Source organism: Sinohyriopsis cumingii, chromosome 3 (genome assembly GCF_028554795.1).
Source record: "Sinohyriopsis cumingii isolate HCF-2022 chromosome 3, ASM2855479v2, whole genome shotgun sequence".
Classification (NCBI taxonomy): domain Eukaryota; kingdom Metazoa; phylum Mollusca; class Bivalvia; order Unionida; family Unionidae; genus Sinohyriopsis; species Sinohyriopsis cumingii.
Genome location: NC_142963.1, coordinates 132,713,473 through 132,739,313, shown reverse-complemented (window position 1 = coordinate 132,739,313; position 25,841 = coordinate 132,713,473). Strand labels below are relative to the sequence as shown.

The window sequence follows — 25,841 nt, the reverse complement described above, 5'->3', positions numbered from 1 at the left end:
CCACCCTTCAAATCACATTCTGCATGATACCATTATGTGACCAATTTCATGGATTAAGCCCCCTTCCAATCACATTCTGCATGATACTATATGTGACTATGAGAATTTCTCCTAAAGCTTGTTACCTGAATTTTTTGAGAGATTTTAGGTCAGAGCCTCTGCAGATCTCATCCCAGGACTTGTCAGTTAGCCAGGTGGGAGCTGGGTTTGCCAACTTGTTCTCCAGACCAACACCACCAGTGAGGAAAAACATAAATTCATCTCTTTCTATCTCCTGCTTTGCCCTGCATAGCAAAAAATATTGAAATGAGCAAGTGAAAAGGGAATAGAACTTAAATTCCAACCAATTATTATTATTATTATTATTATTATTATCTAAAACAAAAATACTTCTTCAATAATGCACTTGTATATATTTATTTAGTGGATATTTAGTAAATATTAAATGTTTATTGCTATAATTTAGATCACATTTCATTATTTTTTGCATGGTTGTTTTAGCATCATTGCTTGATAACAGCTTTTTAAAAACTATATATTATGCATAACAACAATAATTTAAAACTATTTCAGATATCAATAAAATTATGTTGTGTAAAAATGCTAAATATTTAATTCAATAATGCAGAAATTTCCATCTTTAATAAATGTTTCATCTTTGAATGATAACAGAAACAAATATTTTTTGTTAATTACTTGCAAGAGTTACATCATTGATTTAGCATGGATTAACTAATTATAATACTGCATCGAAAGAAAGCTTTGAATCTTTAAACACTTGTTATCATCATCTGCATTGGTAACAACCAAAACCAAGCTGATTAGACAATGAATTCATTTATTTTCACAAGTATCAATTTTCATGTTTATTTGCAGTTACTTTTCGCATTTATATTTTCTATTACTTTTGTCATATAGATCACCATTCACCAAGTCTCTAAATTCACGGTTTGTCTTAATCACAAAATCCACAAATACCATCTATATTCATGTTTAAGTCATGTCAAATTCCAAACAACATACACGCTGAACTGTCCACACATAATGCACTGGCAGATCAGGGTGTATGTTGTTTGTTCTACTGATTACTCCTAACAAACAGATCTGCTGGCACATTATGTGATGGCAAATTGGGATCAATGCAGTTTGCAGTGGGATCTGACTTCCATGCAAAAATAGATGGTAACTGTGAATTCATAGAAATAAATTAATACAATAAAATGACAAAACTTACTGGCATGTATTTAACACAGAATTGTTTTATATATTAACAAGGTTAGTGAGTGATAAAAGAGTCCATTCACAGGGGAAACAACAAGTATGGCAGGCAAATGATCCTGTGTTAGAAGCATCATGTCTTTCTTCAAGCATTTTCTTAGTTGTTAAGCACACATAGATTCAATTTATTGCAATATGTAGCACAAAGCACTCTTCCTATCACCACATTAATAAACTAAAAACTATATTTTTTTTATTATTCCTCAAAATTACTTAACATTCTGCGGGCCAAAAATAATTCATAGGAATCTATGATAAGTTCATTTGTCCTGTCCTCTTATTCTTCCGTAGATGTTGAGTATTGAAACCATCTCTGATATTCTTGGGAAATTCCAACTTGCCAAATTTAGTAGCAAATATTTTCTTACATCTTCAAGTAGGCTTAATTTTCTCTACATGTTAAAAAGCTATCTGCACTTGCATCAATACTAAGTACTTAGGGCTGACTAAACATAAATTTACATAGTCTTGACATAAACTGTCATTTTGCTATGCTTATATTGTATATAATTATATTATTCTATCTTTTTATATCTTTTCAGGATTACTTAAAATAAATATATTCAGCATCAAAATAGTAATAGGACATGATATAATATATAAATATAACGCATTCAGCCGACACACATTTTCGACTCATAAAAAACACAATTACCATACTAATGAATTTTGTCAAGAGTAAAAATGTTTGCTTTCATTACAAAAACTGACAAATTATTAGCATTGACAAATTAGAGCTCACCTTAGTCATTAGTAATTAGAATCATCTTACAACATTACCATCATCACTTTAAGATAATTGATTAGTTAAGGAAAGACTCCAAACCAACAAAAAAAAGACAGCATAATTTAACACCAAATACACATTTTACACGGTTAACACTACAAAAAAACAAAACCAAGAAACATGAATAGATGTCTTGGAGGCATTATTTCTGCATTTTTTGTACTGCTGCTTTGGTAGTACAAATATTCAGATTCAGTGCATTATAGATTTGTGAAAAAAACTTGCTTGGAACACTTTCACTTCCTTAGTAGATCTAATCAATAACTTTCTCCACTATGTTGTTTTCATAGTAGTACACTGAAATTGCACATTAAGGACATTTGTCTAACATAATTATTCACACAGGCAGTTAATATCCGAAATTAATGTTCAGTACAACTCATTGTCCTTTATAAAAATGTTTAGACAGCTTGAATGATTAACATTTCCTGCACATTTTACTGAAATAAATGAAAACAATTGTGTCTCTGATCTTAAAATTACCAATCCAAAGTTTTACTAATTCTATGGTAACAGCTTATACCAATACAAAAAAATAGTTTTAAAAAAAGACAATAATACTAAATATCTATCTCTAAATACTATCCTGAAATACCAATTGTTATACGTACAATGGTTGAAGGGAGTAAAAAAATATATGCATCAATGGAAATTGAAAGGTCAGCTCTTGATAGGAAGTAACTGTTCTAGAAGGATGCATAATCAATAATTTCAACTCTGTTGTCTCACCTTTTTATGGAGAAAAATGTGAAAGCATTGCAAGCATGATGTTGTAGTCAGCATTGTAAGTATCAACACAATGTTAAAGGCTTTTCATGCAAGCCCAAAATGATGAAACAAAGCATTCTGCAGAATACTGCTCTTCCAGTCAAAATATTAGCTGTATGTTCACAAATCAATGTTGCACACTATATCTTACAGGCAATGAAATACCAACCATAAAAAAGAGAAAGTTCACACACAAAAATTCAAAGCAAGGTATAAAAAAAACCCACAAGGATTAGGTTACAACAGCAAGTCAGGTTGATTCTCCACACAAGTTTCAAACAAAAATACTTACAACAGCATATTGGAGCAGAGAACAAATGAGAAAAGAAGTTTGTCTTTCTCAAAAAGAGACCGACACACATTACAGTACAGATTGTATGTAAAATGGTCGGAGAGGTAGCGTAAACGTTTATCCAGGATCTTCGATTTATTGCTGAAAGTACATGGAACATAAGACTGTCAATCAAAATGTATACATAATACAGACATGACATATATGGTTGACCATACTCAGGTAAGGCATCTTTTGAGGCTGAAAAAAGCAGGATATGTATGCCTACCTTAAATTAAATAAAGTTAATAACAGCAAGGATTGCAATGACACCATTGAAAGGAATGCCATCTGATCATAACATCTTATTTAGTGAGTCATTTAAAGCTGCAATACAATAATCTATATTTTAATAAAGATAGGCATACATGTCTTATATGGAAGGCTCAAGTTATAATAGAGGGAAAGTAAAAAAAATACTACAAGTTACTGTGGTTTTACATAACAACAACCTGCCATTATTGTTATTAGAACAATGATTCCTTTTTCTGGTGCTGTTCAAGAGATATATTAAAGTATACCATGATATATACAAGGTTGCTTTATATTGGGATGCATTATATGTCAAAATAAAAGTCAACCAGTACAATAGAATCCATGACCATACCTGTGTTACATCAGGGACAGTGTTATACTGAGGTACTTTTGAATGAGATCCTGACCGTACCTGTATTATAATGGGGACAGTGTTATACTGAGATACTTTTGAATGGGATCCTGACCATACCTCTGTTCTGACAGGGATAGTGTTGTATTGAGGTACTTTATAATGGGATCCATGGCCATACCTGTGTTATAACAGGGACATTGTTGTGCTGAGGTACTTTATAATGGGATCCATGGCCATACCTGTGTTATAACAGGGACATTGTTGTAATGAGGTACTTTATAATGGGATCCATGGCCATACCTGTGTTATAACAGGGGCAGTGTTGTATTGAGGTACTTTATAATGGGATCCATGGCGATACCTGTGTTATAACAGGGACATTGTTGTGCTGAGGTACTTTATAATGAGATCCTGACCATACCTGTGTTATAACAAGGACAGTGTTGTATTGAGGTATTTTATAATGGGATCCATGACCATACCTGTGTTATATCAGGGACAGTGTTGTATTTGAGTGCTTAATAATGGAATCCATGGCCATACCTGTGTTATATCAGGGACTATTGTTATGCTGAGGTTGTTTAAAGTCAGGGACCAAAGTATCTATAAATGCAATGCACATCTACATTTTTCATTCCTGAAAAATCAAAGTTTTTCTTTTACAAGAAAAGATACACACAATTCTGAATGCACCCCTTTACAAGTCACCAGCTGCATATGGTGGTACTGACAGTCAAACAAAAACTCTGAAATATTAGTTGAAAATGGCTCACTGAAAGTATGGATGTCAAACCACAGTAATATAGTCTCTAACTTAACATATATGATTTGTTCTGACTAATTAACTACACAATATAAGCAGCATTGTTCATGCAAAGGCCCATCTTATATTTTCTGATCCCAGATATTACATTTAAAAATCAAAGATAAAGACTCAACAATAAAGTCTATAATAAATTGCCAGTAATCTTACTGGATTATCTTTGGACCATAATGAAGAAAATATATAACTTTGAAAACTTTATTTCATCTGATGTAAGCTTTGCAAATATTTAAGTTTAAATTTGCAGTTTGGATGAAAAATGCTGTCACATTGTTATAATCAACTTGATTACAGTAATTTTGCATGACGATTAGTATGTGTTTTTATTGAAGCTTGCAATGTACATGCACTGCAATATTCATAACTTTTAGTACACCGTTTATTCATTATGTTGTGGGGTGTAAAGATAATTATAGGTAAACAAATATTATCTGTAATTTTTAACTCAAAAGAACATATTTTGTAAAATATCATTGAGAAGACAATTTTTTTTCTGTACAAAATATTAGATGACAAAAAATAACGATGTTTTTATGGATGTATGGTTCAGTTCTGGTAGTAAGAAAATTCAAAGTCATTTTATTTTTTATGATGGTTTTATGACAGACACATACTGATCTTCACAGTGAATGCTATTCTTGGAGGATTATAGACACCACAGGATGCATTACACATTAATTCTGCTTTTTCACCTTTGAAACAGAAACTTAAATACTTACTTAAAAGTCAAGTCCAACTGCAAACTGCACAGACCCAGATCTCCTGTTGCATAATGAGTTATGAGTAATCATATAACAAACAATGCAGACCATGATCACATTATGCGATGGTAATGAGGGTCTGTGTTGTTTGTGGTTGGATGGGACTCATATGCAAGTATATACAGTAGATGATCCTACAATTCTGGAACTCTATATTACTCTCATGATTTTTGGCATGGAATGAATTGTCATAACCTGTGGTGGATGAAGACCTAATCAGTGCTCCTCAATGGATGGTACATGCTATGCATGACTTGCTGCAAATGGCTGCATAATTCATATTAGGTTGAAATTGATCACATTGTCCTAGATGGACATGCATGGCTGAATTTATGAAAACTTCTGATGATATGTAAATAAACTATTACAATTATTCCCTGGAGATGTTGGAAAGTAATTTTGTTTCAAAAATATATTTCTGCTGATTGTCTGACTTAAAAAGAATTTACTGAGGAGGAGCAATGAATCTTGACTACAATCTGAAATAATATCATGCAAAAATTCCATCACCATGGTTGACATCAATAAAAGCTTGAATATAACCATTGCATATACTGATTATGCTGTCTACCACTAGCTACTGTGAGTATGAACCAGTCCAGATTAACTTAGACTGGTTGCATTTATCTGATACTCACATCAGCAGATTGGCACACAATAGGAATGCAAAAACCAATTTGTGTTTTGCAAATAATGACCGGGAAACATTATCATACAATTGATATTGGAAATGATCATTCAAATAGCGCAGTCGTCGCTCCAGTATCTTGGATTTATTGCTGCAATGAAGTCAGCATAAAACATTTAAATAAAAGCCATTTGTAACATTTGTTCATAGACAACTAATTTGAAAAACTCGACTTTTTCCTCTTGAAAAAATTAATAACTAAAATTAAAACCACAAAGCATGTCCAATTGTTCTTTATATATCAGACGTGATTTTTCTCCGTTTTAAAGTGGAATTCTGCTTTTCTCCTCACTTGAATGAGATTTTTCTTGATATAGTCCGTTTTTTATATCATCTCCAATCCAGTTTTTTAAAAAGGGTTTGTTCAGTCCCATTACGCAACAACCCTTGTAAATTATTCTTTCCATATATTAGTTAGCACACGACTCTCATAAAGAGTATTCTGATTGGTCAAAGGTTTAAATTCATCCAATGAATCTTCGTGTAATGGAAACTGATGGCAATGGAAAGAAGAAGCATGCTTGCAAAACATGGCATACTGAGTTGTTGAGAGAGACCATGACATGAAAAGCTTAGATAAAGGTTTAAAAAATGTATGGAAATGGGAATGGATGGAGCGAAAAGTTGGCAGAAATTTAGTTGGTCAGTTTATAAGAAAACTGAATGCTAGAGGACTGGCATTTTGTGACCTCTGCTCAATGGTAATTGCAGTTGGAAGTGTTTTGTGACATCAGCAAGAAGCTGCATATGGAAAAATTGAAGCTCAGAAGGCATATGGAAAAAGTGCAATTAATTACTATAAGAAGAAAGAACATGCACACTGCATGTCACCAATACAAGCACCAGCTTGAAAGGAAAAAGGCTCTCATTGAGAAGGAAAGGAAATGATTGCAGTGAGCCAAAAAAGTCAGTGGTGACAAAAAGGAAGGCTAAATAACTCTTTGACAAAGTCGCAAAAAGAGCTCTAATGGCATATTAACAAGTTGTGTCCATTGGAGAAAAAGACAAGTGACTGTATGGGATTTTTTGTATATAGTTGATGTACTTGGATGTTTATTTTACAGATTTGTTATGAAAAGACAGGTGTATAATCTATTTGCTGCAAAAATTGAGAAATTATTATGACTTAATTATGAGGTGAACACTGACATGCACATGAAAAAAATTCAGCAATTTTTGTTAAGTTTATTAGTTTTTCAAATGATTATTTTGGTTTATTTTATGATCATAAGTTGCACCAGGAGGAGTTTTTTATGAGTGTAAAATGCGTTTTGGGCCTCCTGGACCACCGGATCGGGGGTGCTGCCCCTCTAGAACCTGTTTGGCGGAAGGTCTCCCAAACCCCCCTTAAAATTATTTCTGCTTTTTTTATGGAAGACCAAAATCATGTCTGATATATATAAATAAAACTGAAGGAAACTTAGTCCTGCCTCAACACTGTCATCGAGATCATATACTGACATGCTTACATTTAGACAAAACTCACCATTCTGACTGTCAGCCAATCAAATATCAGAACAGTCTCAGCAAGAGACAAGTCCCAAGAGATAAGTCCCAATTTTTAGATCTGACCTGGCTATTTCTTGAATATTGCTGTTATTAATTAAGTTTCCAAATCTTCATAATACTAATGAAATAAAATTAGACGCCATCCCAAAAAACTAGCAAAAAATGTGACTCATCTAATTAAACTTTGACTATCAGAGAAATTCAGTATCACCTTGGAAACTTTATGCAAATAAATAATTAAAAAAGAGGCAAATTAAAAATGGTTATTAGAATAAGGCTAGTAAAATATTTTATGAATATATTTGAAAAGACATGAATGAAAAAAATTACATAAACAAATTTATAAACCCTTTTAATGCATTCAGGTTAATATGTACAAAACACTGAAATGCACACACAATGAATATATGTGGACCTATAAAGAGATCTGTGAAGATTTTCTTTTCAATGAATACAATTAAGAGATACAAGTAATTCATGATATACATGACCAAACAAGAAGAAATTTTTTAGTAATTATATTTCTACGAAAATACTTACCCAATCACACTAAAATTAGGAAATTACTCTCATCTACAGTATTAATGAATTCAACCCGCCTTGAAAGATGTCTCTCCATATATATATATATATATATATATATATATATATATATATATATATATATACAAAGGAAGTAAGTAATTCTTACAGATTAACTCAGTAAATCGGGTGGCGAAGTAGTTTAAAGTGCTCTCCTTTACTGATTACTGCCATCTCATCTCTGTCCACATGAGTTCAAGTCTCAGGCTCTGCCAATGTGGTTATGTGAGAAAACTTGCCAGTAGCTTCCCATAGATTGATCATTCTTACCAGGGTTTTCCCTAATTTCTCCTCCACCAGTTATAATGGCTGCTATGTATAAGCCTATCGTGTGCTGAAAAATGGCATTAAACCCACAACAGCAATATGCTGACTACCCTAGACAGCTGTGTATTTTATGTTTAAGCAACACCTGTAAGAAGGTACTTGCATTTGCATGGAAGGCTTGGAGGGATTTACAGTAATAAGATATGTAAAGTATTTCCAGAGAAAAATAATTAACTAAAATTTGTCCTTTCTCTGTCAAATACATTACCCTATTACAATCACAGTTGAAGAACTGGGAAGAGGAGGAGGAAATGATTGCACATCCATCCTCTACCCGCATCACCCTGTAGGAGCAAAATGACAGCTCTACTAAAAGGATGAACTTGTCTTAACATTATACAGGCAAAACCAAAGGTTATGCATTTATACAAGTAAAGTCAATCATTGTGGGGTCCTTCACCTGGCTATATGCAAAAGTTTCCAGGATGAATTCAGTGAAAGTTGCATATTCATTCCTAGAGGTGAGGTTAAGCTATCATAAATAGGGGTTTGGTAACTGTCTGGACTGCAAAGATTAAGGCTCTCCTTTCCAAGGTCATGTCATGTAAATATAAAGTAAAGAAAGTAGACTTGACATGCCAGCCAAATGACTCCACTATACCTTGAACTGAGATGTTATGTTCAAAGGCCAGACTCATGGAAATTGCAAATATTTGATGAGACACAATCATTCATCCTGTGAAAGTTTGGAGTACGTTGATGTAGATAACCCATTTAGTTAGAGCTTGCTTTCCTACCTTAACCAATGGGAAGAGCCTTGGAAAGTCACCATGGGCATTCTCCATGTGTCTTAGATAGTATCTGAGGGCACTACAGTATCCTACAGCTTTGCATCTCCATCGCTAGCCCTGCAAACTAAGGCTAGTCCTATCAGGAAGCAAGTCTTGTATGATAAATGCTTCAGTGAGGTGGAGGTCTGGTTGAATTTTAGATAAGAGGAGCCATGTCAAGACCCAGGTGAGGTTCAATTTTGGGAACAAGGTGAGTGAACGTGGTCTAGATATGTCAAAATTGGTAAACAAATTTTAAATGTACTTGTTGCATGCAATATCATCTCTTTCATGATGTTTGAGATCATGGAATAGTATCCCTTGTTTGTGATAGGAGCTAGCTTCTTGTTTTCAAAGAGGAAAAGAAAGAAGTAAGCCAGTTGGGGAATGGAGGCTGAGAGTGGTCCAATATTGTTAACATGATAGTGGTTGTTAAAACCTCACAACTTTCCTTCATATGCCTTCAGTGTGGAAGGCTGTCTAACTGTTGTGATCCTCTCCACAACTGAAGTGCCTGACTCCATTTTTCACAGGGCATCCCAAACAAGAACAAGGTATGAAAGAGGAGTTTCTTAAGGCATGGATGGAAACTGGCAACCTCATCTGCTTGCCAGGATTTTCCTGGGTATATCTTTTACCAAATCAAGCAGATCATTGATCCAAGAGTTTTCAATCAATGAGGAGCAATCAGAACTATTTTGCGAGCCATGACTCTAATTTTCTGAATTAATTTTATTAATAGAATTACTGGTGGAAAGGCATATGCCCATATTCTTAATTGAAAGGACATAAAACAACCATGCCTCTGGGTCTGGGAAAGGAGAGACAAAGTTGGTCAGTTGGCTGTTCCACATTGTTGCAAAATGGTCTAGCATCACTTAGCCCAACATGTTGTAGACTGGATGGAAGATTGACAGATGACCACCCTTTGTACAGCAATTGTCCTCTTCTTGATATGGACTCTGCCAAGACATTAAGCCCACCCATGATGTATCAAAATTGTATGTAATGTGAATGGACACACCAATGAACGTACTTCCATACCATATTGCAAAAGACCATTGATTTAATGACCACTTGTTTAAAGAGGTATTTCACCATGAAACATTATCTGATCCATTTTCCTTTGGCTGCATCACACTCAAGTAGGAGAGGTATTGAGGTGAACGGTCTTCATATCCAGGAGACTGATGTGAAGTGTTCACTGTTGCAGTGTCTACTTTATCAAGATCAGAACCTGGTGATATAAATGATCTCAGATTGGGCATCAATGAGCCAGAACTAGATGACAGAGATTGATGAAGTAAGCATGTCATAGAGAATTCCAATATTGCTTGAGTGGAATGAACTGGTGTGGCTTTGACTGGATCTGAAGTGACTGTTGTCAAAGGCACATTTTAGTTACCTTCATGAGAGGCAGGGTTGGCATCACTACTTCCCCAATGAAAGTGGTAAATAAATCCCAAATCAGATAAATAAGTAAGTACTTCAATGTTTTGGAAGATTCAGAACATGACATTTTTTTCACGGCTTTTCAACTGCCTTTTCTGAACATTGCACCAAACATCTTCTGTCCATAATGAACACACGCTACATGGGTGTGTGCATTTTGTGCAAGCCATGCACATGTCATGATTGTCCTCTATGACATTAAAGCATCTGAACATTTAAATATCAACTCTGTAATGAAAGAAAGAAGAAGAAAAAAACAAGTGCACACAACAAATATATATATTGTTCAAAGAGGTGAACTCATGTTACCATGATGATCCCAGAATTGTGAAATAATCCAAATTTAACAGTGCAAAATAGTACAATAATGACCAGTAAAAAAGTTTTGACTTGCTATACCACTGAAAATAAATTATGGATAGTCATAATTAAATATAAATTGCAATGGGCTCTTCAGAGGCACTGTTCACAGTTGCAAGTGAAAGTTTAAACTGGTTACATCCAGAATATGGGCAGCCTCCTTTTGGGAACATAGGGAGTTAATCTGTGAGAGTTACTTCCCTTTGTCTATATGGCGATAGAATGACGTTGTTTTGTCTTTAACACATTAACCCCTGGAGCTTTTTGTCATTTTCGCCTGAAAATCGAGTAGGAAACACATTTTGAAAGCTATTTCTGAAAAAATCTGAAAACACCTAATCCCCGATGATCTTTCAATAACACTGCCTAGTTGTGTTAGAAACATCGTTTTTCATTGGCTATTTGACTCGCGCATGAGCAGAATGTTAAAAAATTTTTTTTTTTTTTAAGGCTAAACGGAGCCATTATTTTTGCATAAAGACCACTCTTTATTCCAAATGCCCATCTTATACTACTTTTTGCAAAGGCTCATCTGTCTGTTTGCAGTTCATACCGGTTTGCCTTAGATCTGAGACCAAAAAGTCTAAAATCTGGACACAAAGTCGGATTATAACCAAGGGCAAATTTTCGGTAGAAAAAAGTTGGGTCCAGAAAATGAGTTTTTTTAATCTGTATTTTGTAGTGCAACTAGATATTCCAGATTATTTGGTATCATTGTAGAGCTACATCTGTCTACCTTTCTATAATACCACCCACTTTAGTGTATCATGCATGACCATGACGCTACAGAGCTTGGCAGTAGGCTACTACTTTTTACCCCGTTAAGTCGTCACTAGGAGTTAATGTGTTAAGGAAAGAAAGGCTTGATTCAGAGAATAATTTCCTAACGGTAAAGTGATCAGGTAATGTACTGAACAATGATATGTATATATATATATATATAGAGAGAGAGAGAGAGAGAGAGAGAGAGAGAGAGAGAGAGAGAAAGAGAGGGAGAGAGAGAGAGACAGCAAAACAATATTATCCATAAAAGAAAAGAAAAATTGTTCAGAATTATAAATAATTTACTATAAATGTAAAAAGAAATCATCTAATTTTCAAAATTTGAAATAATTTAAATTTGATATCAAAATATAATTTTACATAGGACTGGAAAAATTCCTTACCCATGTAAAAAAATGCTACTAATTAAAATTCCATTACTTAAACATAATAACATCAGTATGATTGTGATGAAGGATGATTTTCATCCAATGTCATGAAAATTTTAATGTGGTATAATTAGATGATTTTAACTCTTTCCAGCATCACTGAATATACTTTCAAATATTCCCTATCATTTAAAACAAATTATTATTTAAAAAAATTATTCAGCCGTAAAATGACCTTACCTGTCCTGAATGGACATGATGTACAGGTTGACAAACCAAGTGAGAGAGTACTGGTACATGGGGTCAATGTTGGGAAGATCGGCAATTGAAAAGTACAGAATGGAGGAGTGCTTAGCAATTGGACGATATCCCATACGGGACTGCTCAATTTTCTCCTCTGTTTCCTCAGCAATCTGAATAAATCAATCATACAGTGTACTTAGACGGACGTCCAATCAAAATTGGAACCTTGATAATTAAAAACACAATAATCTGAAATAATAATTTATATTAACATGGTCTATATCCTGCAATATTCATAAGAACTTCATGTTATTTGACCTCCTGACATAATATGGTAGAAAATGTCAGTGATTATCCAAATGCTAAAACTGGTTAGAATTTATCCTATGCTACAACAAACAGAACTGTTCTTATGAATACTTGAGATGCTTGAAGATGACGAATAATAAATTCAAAGCCAACAAAAATATTTATCCAAAGTCATTCCTTAATCATAACATTTACCTTGAGGTTAACATATAAAATTTAATATTAAGACTTTGCTACATGGCATGAAAGCATACTACATGGCTTTCAAGATATCATACTTCATTTAGTAATTAATTGTCTGTTTGTTGGAACAATATTATCTATACAAAAAATCCATTTGCCATATCAATGCTTAGAAGTGGCAAAAACAATATTCTTATTGTGAAATTTAAACTACAACCACTTCCACAGCTCACTATGGCAAATGAAAACACTTTGATGAGGCATACCCCTCCTGCAGTTAATTTATCACATGAGCAACCAAAGAATAAAGTTTACTAAATTTTCATTCAGCAGATGTAGAGCTCAATCCCAAATGCAAGTAATGAGCTTAAACCTTCTAACTAGTGTGACCATATCATTTTGTTAACTCCCTTACAGCAAAGATGAACTCTAATGATGCTTGCATTACCTTCAAACTCCACTTTCAACTTTTGACAGCATAAAAGACTGCATCTAGAAAAGACTGTCAGATGTATTTTAAAGACTGAAACATGGTGTTGTTCAGCTGACTGTTGTGTGGTTGTGATTATGTGAGTGTTTGTACATATGTGTGTTTATGTGGTGATGATATCTGATAATGCTACGGAACAAAGCATTTCATGTGGAGGAGGGCTGGGTTTGGGGTACTTTCTGACCCCAAAAAATCTTGGAAAAACAGTTTCTGTAGAAAAATGGACTAATCAGATCAATTTTATTAGATGAAAAAAATCAATTATATTTTTATCAGAGAAAAAACTATCCCAGTTAAAACAAACATACCCCTGATAATTAAATGGTTGAGCCATAGCAAGTTCATCTGTTTGAAAAGGGTAGTAAAAACTTTAATGAAAACATAATTATGTTTTGTTTATTAAAATGTGAAATTCCAGTCATTTTCTAAAGGCAATTTTTGTGCAGATAACTTGTTCCCAGTTGTACAACATCATTTGTTAGATAGCTGATACTGAACCCCCCCCCCCTCCAACAGAACTCCAAAACACATTTTTCAAGTCTCAAAAACCTCACAACACAGTCTGGGAGGTTGGCAGGCATGCATGAGTTTTTAAAATCAAATATCAAAATACTTCCAGGAAACTTCACAGATTCTTAAAACAAATTCTTAGCCCTTTAATTGTCACCAAAAGCTGTATATAAACTGACCTTCTGTTTTTTTGAAATTTCATCAGAAAGGATCTTGGAGGAGTCAAGAATCTGAATAGCTGTCTCATCCTCCAGAATATTTCCCTCAGAGGCAGACAGTGTGTGCAGGATCTTATCTTCAATCTCCTTCAGCTGCTTCCTGTTTGCTGCACTCTGAACAATCAGTGCCTGTCTTTCCTCCTCCAACTCTGGCCTGAAAAATTGGATACCATTTCTCAACTTATCATCAAAATGTCATGTCATACATTGGTTCATAGTTTGGATGTTAGATGTGTGTAATATGGAATCATAATATAGCACACAATAAATGATTCTCTAAGGTCACACAAAAGCAAAGTCAAAATGTATGTGGCATCTAAATGTAGAAACAAATAATTTAGCTATACTATTCTGCAGTTTTGAAATAAATTAAGAGAATTAAAATTCTGTAACAGTCACAACCTGAATTGACATTTCATAAAAAAATATATGAAACTCTTAAAAATTTAAACCTATTATTTGCCATGCCCAGAAAAGATGGAATTACATGTATGTCATTTGTTTAATTCAGCTATATCCCCTGCCCTACACATATACAAGATGGAGTCAGCTATATCCCCTGCCCTACTCATATACAAGATGGAGTCAGCTATATCCCCTGCCCTTCCAAAATGTCTGTTTGGAAACTGAAGGGTTTGTTGATGATTTTATATGTAGGAGATTCATATGCACCATGCATTCATATGTAGGAGGTTCATATTTACCATGCATTCATATGTAGGAGGTTCATATTTACCATGTATTCATATGTAGGAGGTTCATATTTACCATGCATTCATATGCGGGAGGTTCATATGTACCATGATTTTGTATACAGGAGATTCATATTTATCATGCATTCATATGTAGGAGGTTCATATGTACCATGCATTCATATGTAAGAGGTTCATATTTATCATGCATTCATATGTAAGAGGTTCATATTTACCATGCATTCATATGTAGGAGGTTCATATTTATCATGCATTCATATGTAGGGGGTTCATATTTATCATGAATTCATATGTAGGAGGTTCATATGTACCATGCATTCATATGTAAGAGGTTCATATTTATCATGCATTCATATGTAAGAGGTTCATATTTACCATGCATTCATATGTAGGAGGTTCATATTTATCATGCATTCATATGTAGGAGGTTCATATGTACCATGTATTCACTTGTAGGAGGTTCATATTTAACATGTATTTTGAGGTTGATGAACAGACAAATAGATAAAAACAATAAAATTATTGAAAATGAAGAACTGTACATAGTACAAGGCACATCTAAACAAATGTTCTAATAAGCATACAAAACTTCATAGGTATGTCTCAAATGGTTTGGGCATTTTTCTCCTGAAATTAAAATTTGGATGTATGGATGGATTGATGAACAGACAAATAGACAAAACTGAGAATTGTGAATTAAAAAAGGCACATCTGGATCACTACTCTAATATATGAACAAGTTTCATGAGATATCTTGAACAATTTTGGAGCTCTGAATTTGGAAAAAAAATTTAGCCTAAGTATCCTGTTAGATGAAAGAGAGATCGTTCTTTAAAAAACAATCGTTGAAATTCAGATCCCAAACCTTTCCTTACTTTTGAAACAACATATTGGATTATAATTCATTCTGCTTGCCTTTATATAACCTTTAAGAAAATGCATAATTTAAGATACTATAAAATGAACAAGACAAGCTCCAATGCTTGAAAGACTTTTAAACCTTAAATTAACCTTCTTACTGTAACCTCTTAAATAACCAGAACTGCATGTACAGGCCATTTTTCAAATTTCTTCAAGAAAGCTGGAGTCAAATCAAAGACAATTAATGCATGGCAGTACTATGCAATTTCACGCTACACTGTAACAAACAACATAATAAACCCAAGGGACCAAGGGAACAAATACAATATGTGTATTTCTATTTTGTATTTTCCTCAAGATAAAACTGCTGGCCTTCATTTTACCTTTCCTTAGCAACCACGATTCCCAGAAGCTGGTCTTCAAGGCCTTCTATCGTAATCATGAAGTTCAAAAGTGACACCTTCACGGCAACTTCTGGAAGATAGTGTGGATTACGTAGCTTGGTGGTGATGTAGAAGCGGAAATCCTTGCTGTATTCAATGACATTTTCACCAAGACGGATCATCTCAACTCCACCTGAGTGATGGAAAAAAAGAATAAATTTTTGTGTGGTAAATTGAATTATAGTTTGTTTAAAATAAAAATCAGTCTTTTTTAAATCTTAACAAAATGATTTTTGTTGTTGAAATTAACAAATAGCAATTAAAAATTAAGAGGCTTCACAGAAAACATAATTATGGCCTTTTGAAATCTGAAGTATGATACAGAAAACAAAAAAAAATGATACAAGTCAAAGCTTGTGTGAAATTTACATAGCTGGTAAGTAAATCATACAATCTGCTTCATTTAAACATCTATTGAAATTTATGTACTGTAACATACAAGAAAGTACTCAGTTAATTCTGGTCCAAAGAATAGGCTGAAAAGTTAGTAATGTATATTCTTAATTATACTACAGTGTAAAATATGCTATGTGCAATTTCATACTATAAATTATTTAAATTGGAATAATATTTTGATAGGATGCAAAAGCGGCCCTGATTGGCTAGTAAAGCTGGGCTCCTAATCTCAAAATGTTTTCAGCAAGTCAGGAATTTTCGCAATAGAAGGGCATCAACCTGGGGTTGGCAATGCAGTGTGCACTATATACAAATCACAGTAGACTAAAGGATATGAAAAATTTCAAGCAAGGACTAATTTTATAAGTTACACATGCATACACTACATTTTCGTAAGAGGAACTATTATATATATATCTATATATATAAATATAAAATACTGCATGCAGTAAAACTTGCATCTTGAAAATAATAATAATAATAATAATAATAATTGATTTCTCTAAACCTTTTATCCAACTAAAAAGATACGCAGCATGTTTATGAATCTGAAATTTATGGTAGAATGGAATATTGGAATAAAATTTGCATTCAGCTACAATAACTGTCACATGTAAAAAGTACAGTAACTGTCGTACCTTACAGTACAGTAATCGTCATGCAAAAGTACAGTAACTATCATATCTAAAAGTAGATCAATTACAGTAAGAGTACAGTAATTGCATCCAAGTACAGTATTTGTCATATGCAAGAGTACAGTAATTGCATTCAAGTACAGTAATTGTCATATGAAAAAGTACAGTAATTATAATATGTAAAGTACAGTGACTGCATTCAAGTACAACAGTTGCCATATGCAACAGTAGTAATTGCATTCAGGTACAGCATTACCATGTGAAACAGTTCAGTAATTGTCATATGTAACAGTGCAATAATTGCTTTCAAGTACAGTAATTGTCATAGGCAACAGTACAGTAACTACAGACAAATACAGTAACTGTTATATGTACAAGTACAGTAACTGTCGTATGTAATAGGACAGTAACTGTCATACATAAATGAATAGCAATTATCATATGTAAAAGTGCAGTAATTGCATTCAGGAACAGTAATTAGTAAATGCCATATCTAAAAGTACAGTAACTGTCATATGTAAAACTACAGTAATTGTCAGACACAAAAGTACAGTACATGTAATTACATTCAAGTACAGTAACTGTCACATGAAAAAGTCCAGCAATTGTCGCATATTAAATAAAAAGCTTCATCTACAAGTCAAAGTTGCCCTGTATTAATTAAATCCATTTTATGTCTGATTTTTATAAATAAATAAATTTAAAAAATGTCCAATGCTTATTACAAAGTGTTCAGGCAATAATCAAAAGCTGTTTCTGCATAATCAATATGTAAGATACATTTTGTAAAATTATACAAAATTATCTTCAAAGCTGATATAAGAAATACCATGATACAACTGCATCCAGTTAATCCATACAAGGATATCTTACAAAATTTCTCTTGATTGCATGTAGGAAAATGATTAAAAAAAACAAGAAAATTCAGTAAAGTAAAATCTTATTTAAAACTGAATGGTGCTGGAAGTCAGATACTTAAAGTTTATTCTAATTTAATTTGCTATAGGAATGTATTTACATGGATATAATTCCTAATTAAAATATCAAACAGTTGAAAAAAATGCTTACGACTGATAATAAAGTCAGTCTGTAATCATTTGGATTTATGTACAAACCTTGGATTCTGTATGCAGCACAGAAACAAACAAATTAGACAAGGAATGTTTATTTCTTTCATAGTAAAGTGTCAAGACCATATTAAATAAGTTCTAAATGATATAATTAAAGGTGATATAATTAAAGGTGATATAATTAAAGGTGATACTGTTGGTTCACTTGCAGTGCAGTGTATCCATGGTATTTTGACAAGGCCATATCCATGCAATGCAGCCTCTGTATTATGTGTCTCTACTTTAAAATGGAGGTAAAAATACCCATAACAATACTTACCAGTCCCTGAAGTTAAACAAAACATAGAAATTAACTATGATGCATAGGTATGGAAGGTGAAATGAAAGAGTATAAAAACTACAAAAGAATCTTGTAAGCCTTGTGTGCTCAGAATTTAATTTAAAATAACATCTTTATCATAATAATCAAAGTCTGTTGTTTAAAACTGTTACCATCTCTGAAATTGCAAATGAAAGATTATGTCCTGGCAAATATGCTTACTTATGACTTTTTGGAATATACTAAAATATCTACATTACATTCACAAAGAAAGAATGTTTTTATCTGTTAACTATGTAAATGTCTATAACTAGAGGCAGACACTGTCTTTGCTCTGTAAATGTGACTTGTTCTGTATCCCACATCATACAAGGTCCTGATCAGAAAAGGCTCAAGGAATTCTGCCATCCACATTAACATCCAGTGGTGTATCCAGAAGGGTTTCAAAAAATCAAGTAAAATCCCATTTTCAAGTTCAAATTATACACTTTTCAGTGAAAATCTAATAAAGTTGGTCATTTTAAGTGATGTGAACCATCCTTGTCAAAACTAAGCCCCCACAGATAAAATCCAGTATCATCAGCTACATTTATTCCTTATCATGGAGGTTTCTTAATATTAGCATGCTATCCTTTCATTCAAATGTATTCTTATAATGATGCCTGTTTGAGTCATATTGGGTACCTGGACCAAAATCAAGAATTTGCTTACACAGTAGCTATGGCTGCTTTTTACTAAGAAAACATTTAAGGAAACCTGATATTTTTGAGGCTAATGTTCAAAATGATGTACAGTTCCAAGCTACACATATATTCAGGTAAAACATTGATTTTGTGTGAAACAATAGCTGGCTTTTGACAATGCAACAAAATTTCTGAAAAATCCTGTGTCCATGAAAACAAGATGTGAATTTATATAATAAGTGATGAACACAATTGGTGTATATACCTGACATCATTTTAAATAAAGCCTTTCATATTCTTATGAACCAATTTATTTTTATTTCCTGACTGCAAACTGAGACCTCATATTAATGAAAAAGTCAGTGTTTTCAAATCAGTCAAGAGAAAGGACAATGTATTGGATATTAACTGATAATGCTGAATACATCGGCTAGATGAATTACCACACAATGTATCAGATTATTTCCATCAGAGAGAGTAATATTAATTTGTAAAAAATGAAATCATGCAAATATCAAAAGATCAACAGAAAAGTGTAATGAACAGAAACCAGAATGACTACATGATCAGCTATGTTTTCACTAGTTTGATATATCATGTCTACTAAACCATCAGAATTATCATTAGATGGTAAAGTAACGAGTCTTTTCACCGCTTTAAATTAGTATCTGGTTGTTCTGTATTTAATAACTGATCATGTTGGAAAAATAATCACATGCGGATTTGTGTTTGCAAATATTTGCTGGAGCACTTGGAAAAGGTGAAGTACACAAGAAAAACTTAAATCCTGAGGACAAGACTGTTCCATTGTGCACCAGCAACCCTTTTTCACAAAGCAAACTGTGAAATCATCTCTATACTAAAAACAGATGTATCTTCAGATAAAGACTGTTGTTTCCTCAGTGGGAAGCAATTATCTTATAGCTAATCCTCTGTAAATATCTTATCACATTTTTGTCTCAAACTTACAGACAATTATTACCTTGATAATCTATGTTAAATATTCTGCAATCAACTGAGGAAATATCAATTTTTCTTCTCCAGCTTGCCAAAATACAATCATGTTGTAAAAATAAATTTTATGTGACTTTTTTTCAATTTGGGAACATAGATCATATCAGAAACAGAATAAAATTAGAACTCTTTAGGATCAATTTTGACACAGAAAAATGATGAAGCATCAATAATTAATAATCTTGGTTCTATGTGATCTTGCCAAGATTAGTCAAGAATGAGGAAAATAATATTGTGTTGGCCATCAAAAAATATTCCAAGTAATAAGTCAAATTACATACCATAAGTAGTCTTTTAGTAAAATCACCATCTGATATGACCATCCATTCAGGGGGATTAGCAATATGATTTATGAATGCAATGTTCGATGGGCACAATTTTAATTTATTAACTAGGCAATGGGATGAATGTGTGTGTGTAAAGTTTTCAAGACAATCCTCACAGTCGTTTAAGTGAAGAAGCAATAATAAGCATGTGTTAAGGTATGGATAAGCCCTTCTAGTCTTTGACCAGCTAAAACAATGAAGATGATATAGTAAGATGTAAAATGTTATGTGTAGTTTTTTATCTGAAGAGCAGCTGTCTGAATCATAGTAGGTGTTGATTACAGACTATATAATATTATAACATCGAAAACAACAGAACAAAATGTAATAATAAACTGTGAAGTCGAGGCCTGAAGCCTCACATGACCACTGATGACAAACTTATTACTTATCCATATATCTCACCATCTGAGAAAAAGATGGACATAAATATTATCAATAAAATTACTATAATTGCTCACACATGAAAATTATGGATTAGTCTTGTATACTGTCATTTAACACTCATGTACAGCTTGTTAGATGTTAGAAAGCAGGAATCTTGACAAAAAATTGACTTTTATTTCTCCACTCTAAACTTGGCATGTAAACTAATTGATAGCTATTTGTCTTAAAACTCTATTCCAAACTGCACACTGGCATATTTCCTTGACTCTAAATATGAATATGATGCAGTACAAAGTATCTTTAAAGTATTGCATAACATATTTTAAAGTGTCTGTCAAAAGACTAAGTACATACTAATTCTATTAAAATACTATTCATAACTTTACAAAAAGACCACGAACTCAATAAAGCATTACTTATCTCCTGCAAATATCAGCCTAAACATCATAGCATTAAATCAGAATAAATTTACATAAAATGGCAAAAGACTATGATTTTAATATCAGCAGAGAAGAAATTCAAGGAGTGTAAAGAGAAAGTACACACATCAGCAATTCTGCCTCAGAAAGAGTGAATGCATACAATCTTACAATAGATTGTTGAAAAACACACACCTTTCTTCTTATATAATCTTAATTTTCAAGATTGTTTACCTTGTTTGAAGGTTTGTTTCAGCAGAAGTGGCTCTAGGGAAGGATCAATCTCTTCACCAACATTTTCCAGGAGAAGAGGGTTTCCAAACTGCACACAGTTCTCCAAGTTTCGCATGTAGTCACCATCCGTCAGCTTGATGACACTAAGTTTGTTTTCCCTCTCCATGTTCTTCACCCACTTGTTGGCCTGACCCTGGGGATCCACCATAAGGGGCCTGAGAGAGCAAAAGGAGATAAATTTCAATAATTCAAGTGGTTTTATAGTATGTAAAACCAGCAACAATGTGTTTGTTTCGATATTCAAGCACATTCTATGCATTTTTCTAGTACTTTTAAGAACAAAACACAAATTCTAGCACTTTTTAAAGTAACCACTATATATACATATGTATGTATGTATGTATATATATATATATATATATATATATATATATATATATATATATATATATATATATATATATATATATATATGTATGCCACCACACACACAGAGAGGTCTAGTCTTTTTCTTACCATCTCCTAGAGTTGGCCACAATGACACCATTGTCAATGGAGAAGCTGTCTCGTGGCAGGCCTGCAATGTTCCAGGCCTGGATCTTGATCGGTTCTCCCAGAGTCTTACTGAGGGAGAACTCTTTTGAACAGGGGATCTTTGATTCCTGAAAGTAGATGGAAGTGGCATAACCACTTAGCTTTTATTTAGCAATGACATGATCTCCTAGAGAGACATAATTCTAAAGAAGAAATGCAATATTTGATCCAAGGAAATTTTTAATCTGTAAAATCTGACTTGTATCTAGCCTTGAAACTGTTAGAGTTCATGATACTTGTAACTCTACCTGTATTACCTGCAAAATGTCAGATTCTTATCATCATGAAATTCTGACTCTAATCTGTTAATGAAGGAGTTGCTTGAAGTTGATTCAGATAAATCACTGATAATCCTAAACAATGATCTTACTTGGAAATCACCAAATAGGTACATTAAATACAACATTTTTGTCATCAAAATCTGCGACTCACCTGACAATTCTGGACCCAATTCCCAGTACACTTATCTCTGAAAGCAGATGTGAATGGACCAAGGTAGGCTATGACACCTGCTGAGATTAGGACATCACCAATCAGATTGTAATAGATGTTTTGAAGATGTTCAGCAGCTTTTGTCCATCTGGATTTCTCACCACCAAGTCCATTAATAAGCTTCTCAGCTCGGACCAGCTTCTTGCCACAAAGATCAACCTGGAATTCCAATTTTTCCTTCTTCTCTGTCATCTCTTTAAATGTTGCCTTCAAATCAGCCAGTCGCTTTTCAACTGCAGCCAATTCCGCTCTCTTGGTATTCAAAGTGAACATTGTGGCAGCAAGCTCAGTCTCAGCCTCTGCCAATCTAGCTTTCTTTGGTGCAACCACTTTAGCCACTCTGTCATATATTTCCATGGCCAAAATCCATTTGCATAACCCTTCAGCAGCAGATGACGCATTGGCCACCTTGGCTGGATCAAACTCGGGATTGCCTATATACTCTGTACGAATCTTCTTCATAACATGTACCTGAAAAGAAATAGCAGCTTAAATGTTTTTCAGACTTAGATTGGAGCTCATCTAAAATATAGACTGAATCCATTCTTGTCAATTCAACTTCCTATTAGCTTAATATGATGATGTGGTTTTAGTGAAAGTCAGATTAAATTTGTTTCCAACATATCTGGAAATGTAAAATGCTTTATGATTGGTCAAATATCAAAACTTTCAGCAGGATATCCAAATGATATGATAGGTGAATGTTGTCAACAATACAATTAATGCTAAATTCTGATCTGACAGTAGCTAACAGTGATTTTGTCTTTTTGAATATACATATATACCAACTGTATATTTCTGAACTGAGACACAAACTTGATATAATTACTTCAATTGTGTTGGTATACATATTTGCAAAGGAAAACTTAATATTGCTTATATCTAGGTAAATACATTTTTAAAAGATAATTCCATTAACATAATCCACAAGATAGAAACTATTTCCATAGTGATGTCCTGTATACACTTAATATGGTACCAATAACAATGAAAGTTTTAGCTACTGTCTTATAAAATTGTATAATGTTTTTGAACAAGGACACTGTCACCAGCTGTTATGATTGATCTACTTCACTTATGCATTGATGACAAAACAGAAAACCATAACCACACCATCAGGAAATATGAAAACATTTCTCCCCTAAATCAGTTTATCTGACAGTTACATATATCATGTATTTCTGAGATCACTCACCTGGCTGAGATACCTCCCTAATACCTAGATACAAGAGCAGATAACCAAGAAATCCAATAGGAACCATGACATAGAAATTATTTTCAGTGTTGCTCATTATACATGATATGAAAATAATTGTTTCAAGGTTTATCTAGCTTTTATATTTTCACTCATATTTGCTGAACAGAAGTTTTCCTACTGTTAGTTATTGTGTCAAAATCTTTTACTGGCTTGGCATCATCTGCACATATGTGTAAAGTCTTCATACAAGGATGTTTTCTGTCAAATCTGATCAAAGTCAATTAAGTGGCATTTTTGACAAAGTTATCAAAAGATGATTCATTTTTAATAGTGGTAGCCATGTCTGATGGCATCATTTGCATAAATTTATAACCTTCATGATAGGATACTTTCTGTCAAATTTCATTAAATTCTGTTGATTGGTTGTGAAGAAATCACTGAACAAATTTTTTGTTCAAAGTAATTGTGTAGAAATGGTGTATGGTGTCATACACAACACAAAAATGGGTTCATACTCTATACTAAAAAGGGTCGTACACTACATTAACACATTAACCCCTGGCGACGAGTTTACGTGGCAGGAGGTAGTAGCCTACCGCCGAGCTCTGTAGTGCCAAGGTCATGTATGATACACTAAAGTGGGTGGTATTTTAGAAAGGTAGACAGATGTAGCTCTACAATGATACCAAATAATCTGGAAGTTCTAGTTGCACTACAAAATAGAGGGATAAACCTCATTTTTTGGACCCGATTTTTTTCCACCCAAAATTTGCCTGTGGTCAAATCCAATTTTGTGCCTGGATTTTAGACTTTTTGGTCTCAGATGTAAGGCACACTGATATGAACTGCAAACAGACAGATTAACCTTTGCAAAAAGTAGGATAAGATGGGCATCTGGAATAATGAGTGGTCTCGATATAAAAATAATGGGTCCATTAAGCAAGAAAAGAGAAAAGAAAAAAAACTCCAACTTTTACCCTTCTGCTCATGCGCGAGCCAAATAGCCAATGAAAAATGATATTTCTAACACAACAGGCATTAGGTTATTGGAAACTCACCTGGAAGTTGATGTATTAGGATGCATTCAGAAATAGTTTTCAAATGTGTTTCCTACTCGAATTTCAGGCAAAAACAACAAAACCTCCAGGGGTTAATGTGTTAAAAGGTGGTCATACATTACACTAAAAGAGGATCATACACAATATTAAAAGGGGGTCATACACTATACAAAAAGGGGGTCATACACTACACTAAAAGGGGGTCATACACTATACTAAAAATGAGTTATACGCTATAATAAAGGGGGGGGTCATACACTACCCTAAAAGGGGGTGGTATATTTTCACTTACTGGGATGTTGTCCCTATCATATTCCTTAAGCATGCCAAGGAAGTTCATATCACCCAGGAGCTTTTTGGAAGGTCCCCAGTAGTCTAGGATCTTCTGGCCTGGTTTGTCAGGATCATTGATTTTATCTGGTTTAATATCCTTCATGATACAGACAGCAGCCATTACAATCTTGACACCAGCAGGTGGATTCTTCATGGACTTCACAATAGTAATATCAGCAGGCTGAAAAGGTTTGCAGAGAAAGAAAAAAAAGATGTTACTAACATGATCATCAACTGTTTTCCTATGTTCTATGCTGTATGCTAGAAAATGTTGATAGCCATTTCACTTTCACTTTCTTTGCAACAACTGGTATGGTAAAAATTTGAAATGATTGCACAAAATTCTGTTGCTATCATGCATTATACATTATAATCACCTTCTGTAAAAAATGAATTTGAACAGTGCAAAAACTTTTTCCCAAGCATGAGATATTCAAAATAAGCCTTCATTCCAAACATCCCAGTATTGCAAGACATAGCTTTTTTGAATATAACAAAGACATTCCACATTTCTAA

General features: G+C 33.4%; 1 protein-coding gene across 4 annotated transcripts in view; it reads right to left on the bottom strand.

Annotated features, from left to right (window-relative positions):
• The window catches only part of LOC149803885 (dynein axonemal heavy chain 12-like), a 147,478-nt gene that overhangs the window by 25,283 nt on the left and 96,354 nt on the right, over nt 1-25,841 (bottom strand). For 3 of the 4 annotated variants that reach the window (XM_089953696.1, XM_089953694.1, XM_089953698.1), the window contains 9 exons: nt 25,285-25,506; nt 22,677-23,207; nt 22,167-22,312; nt 21,651-21,865; nt 16,108-16,300; nt 14,112-14,304; nt 12,438-12,610; nt 3,126-3,266; nt 126-284 (listed from right to left, as the gene is read on the bottom strand). In XM_089953696.1, coding sequence (XP_089809822.1) covers nt 126-284; nt 3,126-3,266; nt 12,438-12,610; nt 14,112-14,304; nt 16,108-16,300; nt 21,651-21,865; nt 22,167-22,312; nt 22,677-23,207; nt 25,285-25,506 — 1,973 coding nt within the window. Of the gene's footprint in view, nt 1-125; nt 285-3,125; nt 3,267-5,996; nt 6,138-12,437; nt 12,611-14,111; nt 14,305-16,107; nt 16,301-21,650; nt 21,866-22,166; nt 22,313-22,676; nt 23,208-25,284; nt 25,507-25,841 lie in introns of all 4 variants that reach the window. The other variant, XM_089953697.1, reaches the window with a different exon arrangement.